Source organism: Myotis davidii, unplaced genomic scaffold (genome assembly GCF_000327345.1).
Source record: "Myotis davidii unplaced genomic scaffold, ASM32734v1 scaffold18, whole genome shotgun sequence".
Lineage (NCBI taxonomy): Eukaryota > Metazoa > Chordata > Mammalia > Chiroptera > Vespertilionidae > Myotis > Myotis davidii.
In genome coordinates this window covers 6,363,792-6,372,669 of record NW_006292696.1, presented here as the reverse complement: position 1 = coordinate 6,372,669, position 8,878 = coordinate 6,363,792, and the positions used below count along the sequence as shown (strand labels likewise).

Here is an 8,878-nt window from a genome sequence, read left to right as displayed (position 1 = left end):
CCCGCGGGCCGTAGGTTTGCCCACGGCTGGTTTAGAAGAAAACACAAGGGGAAATCTTCGTGACCATGTGTTAGGCAAAGATGTCTTGGCTAGGACACAAGAAGCATATGAACCATAAAAGAAGAAACTGTTAAGAAAATGAAAAGATTAACCACAGATTTATTTTTTTTATTTTTTGGTTAATCCTCACTTGATTTTTTCCATTGATTAGAGAGTGAAAGGGAGGGAGGAGAGGGAGGAGAGGGAGGGAGAGAGAGAGAGAGAGAGAGAGAGAGCGAGACATCGATGTGAAAGACACACATTGGTTGGTCGCCTCCCGCATGTGGCCCTACAGAGGCTGGGGATCAAACCTGCAACTGAGATACACGCCCTTGACCGGAAATCGAACTGGAAACATTTCTGTCTGCAGACCGACGCTCTAACCACTGAGCAAAAGCGGCCAGGGCACCACAGAATTTTTTTTAAAGGATAGATTTATTGGGGTATAATTTATATACAGTAAAATGAACATCAGGTGTATGGTTCTATGAGTTTTGATGAATATGTACTTCCATATAACCACCACCACCACCAGAATTAACATATAGAATATTTTCATCACCCCAAATTAATTCTTTTCTGCCCCCTCTGTGTTCCTTCTTCTCCCTTTAACCCTGGTCCCTTGTAACCAGTGATCTGATGGCTGTGCATGTGCAAAATTTTGTCTTTTTCAGGGTGTCATACAAATAGAATCTGACAACATATAGACTTTCATTCATGTCTGGCTTCTTTTTTTGTCTTAGCATAAAACTTTTGAGGTCCATCAGTGTTGTTGAATGTATCAAGGGCGTGTCCCTGTTTACAAATGAGGCATATTCCATTGTACGGAGGTACCATAATTCATTTACTCATTCACCAGTTGATGGACATTTGGGCTATTTTCAGTCCTATAAACATCCATATACACGTCTTTATATGGACATATGTTTTCAGTAACTGCATAGAAATGGAATTGCTGGGCCCTGTAATCGTTACATGGTTAACTACATAAGAAAGCATCAGGCAGTTTTCTAAAGAGGCTGAATCATGTTTTATTTCTGCCAGCAAACTATGAGAGTTGGTGGCAGCGACCTATCAACATTTCGAATGCTCCATAAGAAGTTTTTGAAAATGAAATCAAAGAATCTTATTTTAATGAGGTAAATTTGAGAACTTTTTATCAGAATAACAATCTTTCCTTTTGAGTGCACCATGCTCTCATAAGCAGCCCACGAATTTAGAAATTTGTGACACTTCCAATGAAAATAACCTTTCAAAAAAATCTTTACGTCTGATTTCTTTTCTGTTAATTTGCTGCCTGGGAATAGAATAGATATCTCTGAATTTCTAAATAAAAAAAAAAGTCAGTGGATGGTGAAGAAATGGAAATTAGGAGTATATTATTCATTTCCAATCATGGTCACAAATATTTCCGATTTTGAAAAAATACATTTAAATAGTATATAAAATCCAATCTCATTTTTTAAAAATTTATTTTTGACGGTGGGGTTAGAGTCGACATAACTTTAAAAAATATCTGCTTATCCTTATTTTCTAACCTTTATGGAAGGCATGTTGATAGATGCCTTGTTTAATTTTAAGCGTTAAAAAACAAACAAACACGAAAGGCCGCTACCAGCCGCTACTTTTAGGGGCAGAAAGTAGAGGTACTATCCCACTTTTAACGCCCCCTGGCGACGAAGCCACCAAATTGCAGGAAGATGGGAGGGCGGAAAAGAGAGGGGGCGGGAAGGTCCGGGAGAAAAGTTATGCGCAGGCGCACTAGCGAGCCAGCGGTGTGAGGCGGGACAAGTCTCGGATAAAGAACAGCTGTTTCAGCCAATAAAGAGACAGCATCATCGACTTCTTCCCGGAAGTTGAGTTTCGCCAGCCGTGGGAGAGGCCGTTACCAGAGTAAACGCAGTTTTGAGGTGAGTGGGCGGCGGCGGTTTGGGGCTCGGTTCCCCACGCTTTTCTCTTCCCGGGACCCCGCGGCTTCGCCGGGGCAGGCTGGGAGTGGAGTGTGGGGGGGCCTGGGGCGGGGCGCGCTCGCTCCCTCAGCGCGGCCCCTGGCGTGGCTTCCCGGCCGCGCGCGGAGCCCGGGTGGACCGTCCGGCGGGCTGGGGGTGCCTTCATCCGTGTGGGGAGGCCAGGCCGGGCTGCAGGTTGGGGGACAGAACCGGGGTGGCCTTGGCCAGCCCTCTGGCGACTCCGGCCTCTGTAAAGTGAGAACAGCGTCCCCACCCGACCTCCCGAGGGGCACAGCCCTGAAATGGCTGGACTTCAGGACTTGGGGGGTGCGGGGGGAAGGTGGATCCCGAGCCCCGTGGCCCCGAGACGCCCCTGAGAGGTGGTGAAACTACCCGCTGCAGCCACCTGTGCGGTAGAGGAAGCGGTCCGTGTGGCTGCGGCCTGGCATTGGGGGCAGGAACGACCTCCATGGCTATGAAAGGGTGCGTCTAGGGCAGCGGTTCTCAACCTGTGGGTCGCGGCCCCTGTGGGGGTCCACCGACCCTTTCACAGGACCACAACAGGAGGAACTGAATTAAAGGGTCGCGCGTTAGGAAGGTTGAGAACCACTGGTCTAGGAAGTGATGGGTAAATCCGCCTCATCTCCTAGGATGTCGGGGTCCCTGGTAGGGTGTCCTGACTGAAGAGCTGGTGCGGGCGGCTCAGAGGACCGAGGGAGGAGACGAGGTCCTGCTTCCCCTCATGGAGACTTGGGGTCCGGACCCAGAACGTGAAGTTAGTGATAGGACTTACCTCAGATTAAGTGAGAGCGGAGAGAAAACTGTGGCGCCTCAGCGAAGTTGGCTTTTGGAAAATGGCGACTTAAAAATTGAGGAATGCGCAGGGTGCAGGGAAGCACACCCCGGACTCACAGCCGGAAAGGCTTGCGTGGGTGAAACGTGGGCTGGTTAACATTTATTTTGAGTCCTGGCCAGTGTCGCTCCGTGGGCAGAGCGTGGGCCTGCGGACTGAAGGGTCCCGGGTCCGATTCCGTTCAAGGGCACATGCCCCGGTTGCCAGCTCGATTCCCAGTGGGGGGCGTGTAGAAGGCTGCTGATCAATGATTCTCTGTCATCATGGATGTTTCTCTCTCTCCCTCTCCCTTCCTCTCTGACATCAATAAAAATATATCTAAAAATATTGTTTTGAAGTACCAGATCAATGCCACTTCTCTGATTCTGGTAATGATGTCGTTAGTAAGAGAAAATTCTTGTTTTGCGGGTATGCACTGCAGTATTAGGGGGTAAAGAGATGAGAGACCAATAAGGCAAGTGAGGGGAAATGTTAAAATTTGGAGAATCTGTGTGAAGAATGTGGAACATTTGCCCAGGCCAGTGGGCTCAATGGTTAGGACGTCCACCAGTGCAGGAAGGGTCACAGGTTCAATTCCTGATCAAGGGCAGGTATCTGGGTTGCAGGTTCAGTCCCCAGCTCCAATGGAGACAACCAATGGACGTCTCCCCGCCACCCCCACCACCACCTTCCGCTCTCTCTCAAAATCAATGGGAAAAATATCCTCCGGTGAGGATTAACAACAAGAATATGGAATGTTCTTTCTACTATTCATAAATCTTCTACACATTTAAACACCTAAGCGACCATCCGGCCTTTCGACCGTCTGACCGGTAGCTATGATGCGTACTGACCACCAGTGGCAGACCTCTGACAGTGGCAGACCTCTGAGAACCAGAGAGGAGGGAGCCTGATTCCAGGGTGTGTCACCTGAGAACCACCCTCTTGCAATTCAGGATCCCTCAGGATGTTGGAGGGCTGGTTTTGGCTGATTCCCGCAGGCCAGGCTGAGGGACTCCACTGGTGCACGAATCTGTGCACTGGGCCTCTAGTGTTTCTATAAGTCTTAATTTATGTTGAAACTTTTTTTGTTTTTATTTTTTTATTAAAAAATATTTTTTTATTGATTTCAGAGAGGAAAGGAGAGATAGAAATGTCAATGATGAGAGAGAAACATTGATCGGCTGCCTCCTGCACACCCCCCACTGGGGATTGAACCCATAACCGTGGCATGTGCTCTTGCCCAGAATTGAGCCCTTTAGTCTGCAAGCCAATGCTCTATCCATTGAGCCAAATCCAGCAGGGCTGTTAAAATGTTTTAAAGGGTTGATTGTAACTGTTTGCAGCTGTCCTAAGTTTGTAACTTAGTGAAAGAGTACATAGTGTTTATAACCTCCTCCCATGCGCTTTCATTCCTTTTTCTTTAATGGCTGTATTGTATTATATAGACTACCTTATACAGCCCTCATCTATGAAATCATGTATTAATTCCAACTTTTCCTGCTCTTTTCAAACAGGGCTGCATTAAACTTAGGCATTTTTTTTGGGTGTACTTGTACCAATTTTATAGGATAAATTTCTATAAATAGAATTATTGGTTCAAAGAATATCAGTATTAAACTTTTTGATACTGCCAAATAAAATTCCAAATATGTACTTGTTTCCTTTCCTATCAGTTGTGTATGAGAATTTCCCACATTATCTGAGGGGGTGGGGGGTGCTGGCCTACCACCTAAGAGCGTTACCTGGTGTTGGTCATGAAGGCGACTTCTGTGAGAGCTGAGGTGAATGGATGCTCTCCACCCCAGAAACTTCCCTGAAGGGCCGGGATAGCTAAACATCTGCTTCTAAAATTAGGATGCCCATTCTGCAGACACTGAAAAGGAGAGTGTGATGTCTGCTGGAATCCAAGGTCTGCCACATAGAAGGTGTTCTATTTGTTGATTATATGGAATATTTGACATCTTGATGGTTTGTTAGATGAAAAGTCTCCTTTTAAGAAATTGGTTTAAAAAGTGTATTAGCCTGGGCTGGCTGGTGTTGCTCAGTGGTTGAGCATTGACCCATGAACCAAATATTCAGGAAGGCCTAACTCACCGGCTGAATTCCCAGTCAGGGCACATGCCGGGCCGGGATTGCAGGGGTCATGCAGGAGGCAGCCAATGGATGATGTTTCCCTCATTGATGTTTCTATCTCTCTATTCCTCTCCCTTCCCCTCTCTCTATAAATTAATAACATCTTAAAACAAAGTGTATTAGCCTGAATTTTTTTTATTTGTTTATATTTAAATTTTTTAAATTTATTGACTTTGGGAGAGAAAGAGGAGTGTTGATTTGTGTTCCACTTACTTTTGCATTCATTGGTTGATTTTTGTATGTGCCCTGACTGGGGATTGAACCTGCAACCTTAGCATGTCAGGATGACTTTAACCCCAACTGAGCTACCTGGTCAGGGCATCCAAACTTTATTAACAATTGCATTTTCTTTGTCATCTTCTGCCTATATTCTTCTTTAATGTAGTTTTTTTTTTAAAGAGATTCACTCAATGGACCTTTATAGAGGACCTACCACCTTTTAGGCATTGTTTGAGTGCAGCTTGGTAGAATTGTGAACAAGACAGGCAATTCCTGAAGTCATGGTGCTCCTGGGAAATGGAGTCAGAAAATAATGTTTTTGAAAAATAAAAATTTCTAGTTTTTGCCCTTTGTTCGCTTGCAAGCATTTATATCCCAGAAAAATGAGATTGCCTGTTATTTTGCTTATACTTTGCTAAATCGAATTTTTAGATTTATTTTTATTAAATTTATTGGTGTGACATTGGCCATAACATTATGTAAGTTTCAGGTGTACATCCTCATAATTTTACTCCATTGTGTGCCTTCCACCCAAAGTCTAGTCTCTATGTATTTGAACCTTTATCCTTGTTGTCCTTTCCCCACCCTCCTTTCTCTCTGGTAACCACCATTCTGTTGTGTTATATTTATTTTTGGTAGTCAGATCTGTTGGTCTTTTGTAGTAGTCTTAAAACATGTAGTTATTTCTTTGGTAGATTGTAAGCAGCAGTTGGATGGAGGTAGTGGTTTTTATTTATCCTTGAAAGGTAGTATAGTGTAATGTATTGAGATCTTTAGACTCTGGATCCATCCTCTACTACTTACTCTGTGACTTTACACAAATGGTTCAACCACTTATTTCATCTCTAAAATGGAAAGAGCACCTTTCTTTTCTCGGATTTCTCACAACCATGAGAAAAGTATTTAGAATAGTGTCTGGTATATAGTTTGCACTCAGATATTATCTATTATCATAATTATCATCCCTGGATACTCATTGTCATATATTAACAAATATATGAAAGAATGAACACACATTAAGGATGTTTGTACCTACTTCCAAGTTCTCTTTGATTTGGAGCCCTCTTGAAATGGATGAAGCTGCTCAACAAATATTTATGAAGCTTCTGTGTGCAAGGCTGTGGACACAGCGAGAACTACGATAGACAAAATTTTTCCCTTTATGGAGCTTATTGTCTGTTTGGGGAGACAAATCAGATACTGATACAGATAATAAACGCTACTGACTCATTGATTCTCAGCAACATTCTCTCTGCCACTGTGGCTTGGTGGAAACTCAGGAATGTTCCATAGCCGTCCTTAGAACTTCACAAATTCCAGTATAAAACTGCCTCCAGTATATTATATCTTGAAAACCTGATAAGATCAGTCTAAATGAGCACAATTTTCTTTATAGATGAAAATATACTGCAGCATATTTTGTTGTGCCGCTGAAAGTATTAAGTGGAGAAGGAAAGTACTTGGATAAATAGAAAAGGATCATAGCCTTTCCCTGTTGTAAATGTTAGTTTTAGAAACCAAGGAGATCATTTTGTTCTGGGCCCCCAACTGCTAGGGCGGAAAAAGAAAAATATTCTGTCTCTAGTCACCCAGTGTGACAGGTTTGTTTTGTAGAGGTACTCTAAATCTTTGGTCTATTTCTATAGGTTCTTGATCTTCCACAATGGGTGAGCCACAGCAAGTGAGTGCCCTTCCACCACCTCCGATGCAATACATCAAGGAGTATACAGATGAAAATATTCAGGAAGGACTAGCTCCCAAGCCTCCGCCTCCAATAAAAGACAGTTATATGATGTTTGGCAACCAGTTCCAGTGTGATGATCTCATCATCCGCCCTTTAGAAAGTCAGGGCATCGAACGGCTTCATCCTATGCAGTTTGATCACAAGAAAGAACTGAGAAAACTGAACATGTCTATCCTTATTAATTTCTTAGACCTCTTAGATATCTTGATAAGGAGCCCTGGGAGTATAAAACGAGAAGAGAAACTGGAAGATCTTAAGCTGCTTTTTGTACATGTTCATCATCTCATAAATGAATACCGACCTCACCAAGCAAGAGAGACCCTCAGGGTCATGATGGAGGTGCAGAAACGTCAACGCCTTGAAACAGCTGAGCGGTTTCAGAAGCATCTGGAAAGAGTCATTGAGATGATTCAAAATTGCTTGGCTTCTTTGCCTGATGATTTGCCTCATTCAGAAGCAGGGATAAGAGTGAAAACTGAACCAATGGATGCTGATGATAGCAACAATTGTACTGGACAGAATGAACAAGAAAGAGAAAATTCAGGTCATCGGAAAGACCAGATTATAGAGAAAGATGCTGCCTTGTGCGTTCTAATTGATGAAATGAATGAAAGACCATAAAGAGTTTTTTGTTTTTATTTTTTCCTTTCAGTAAATAGCATCATATATTAGTTCATTTGCTCTCGGAGAGTCTTAAAAGAGATATAACTAGGAGTTATGTAAACAGCTTCACTCTCCAACTTTATCAATTATGAGATGTCACAGGCAGTAATTTCATTTTATGGCAAGCATAGGCAATGAGTGTGACTGCATTAAGAGTAATCAACTTAAAAAGCAAAGTGCTGCTGTTGTGTGGAATATTCCTGTTTTTGAAGTTGCACTAAACATTGAAGATAATCCTCAGTAATAGCAAATTTCCATCCTTGGAACGTAGACTTGTTATTTGCTTTAAGAATGATTGATAGAAGCAGCAGCCCTGTAGGTTGCTTGGTGTTAAAAAAAAAAAGAATGATAAATAAAGGATATCAAGTAGTATAAATATGAAATTGTGAAATCTTTATATTTTACTTAAAAATTTGCCTACTCTCTAAAAAAGTATTGTAACATGTTAAAAGAGAAGAACCCCATAGAGTTATAAAATAGCAATTTTTCCTCTCGACTGCTCCTGTAAGTACACTATGTCGAACAGTCTTGGCCCTATCCTTTTTTAGTCAATCAGATAATAAGTCCTTTGATCACTTTTAGTTGCAACCATTTTAGTAATTAAAATGTTTATGTAATTAATTGTACATTTCCTTTAAAATTCAGTTTGTACTTGTTTAAAGCTGGAAGCCTGATATGGAAAGGGAGTTTGGTGGCAGAGACTGTTAGATGTTCACTGGAGATTGTATCTCCCCTGAGATACGGTGCTGAGAGAAGGCTGCCCTGCCAGGGACTATATTTCCTCACTCCCCTTGCATGTGTGTAAGGCTATGTGATTAAGTTCTTAGCAGTGGAATATGAGGGTAAAAATTCAGGCCTGCCCCATAAAAATTTTCTTGCACAATCCTCCATTCTGTTCTTATCTGTTGGGTGGATGGCCACACCCAGGATAACTTTGGGTCCTCCATTCTCTTCTGGTTAGATGGCCAGCATAATTTTACCATTTTGAAGATAAAGGTTCAGTTAGTTTGGGCCCTTGAATGACTGAGGACTAGGCCCTCCTTTCATTAACCCCCCACCCCAATCCAGCTGATTTGACTATCTGAGCAAGAAGTCACCTGTTTTGATCACAGATTTTATTTCTGTATTTCTCTTCTCTTCCCTCTAACCTCTCCTCCACCAAAGTCTTGGTGAAGAGTCTGCCTTGTATCTGAGGTTCTCTGCTGGCCTTTCTCTTAATGTAGGCCAGTGGTTCTCAAAGTGTAACCTTGGACTAGGAACATTAGCATTACTGGGGACCCTGTTAGAAATGCAAGT

The 8,878-nt window shown here is 42.8% G+C and overlaps 1 protein-coding gene across 1 annotated transcript; it reads left to right on the top strand.

Annotated features, from left to right (window-relative positions):
• Positions 1-1,867: 1,867 nt before the first annotated feature.
• On the top strand, positions 1,868-7,965 carry MED7 (mediator complex subunit 7). Its single transcript, XM_006766295.2, has 2 exons — positions 1,868-1,949; positions 6,822-7,965. The coding sequence occupies exon 2, from the start codon at positions 6,839-6,841 to the stop codon at positions 7,538-7,540; it is 702 nt and encodes a 233-aa protein (XP_006766358.1). The 5' UTR covers positions 1,868-1,949; positions 6,822-6,838; the 3' UTR covers positions 7,541-7,965.
• The last annotated feature ends 913 nt before the right edge of the window (positions 7,966-8,878 follow it).

What these genes read in the sequence shown, in the direction of transcription:
- MED7 (XM_006766295.2), top strand. Translation starts at nt 6,839, where the DNA reads ATGGGTGAGCCACAGCAAGTGAGTGCCCTTCCACCACCTCCGATGCAA.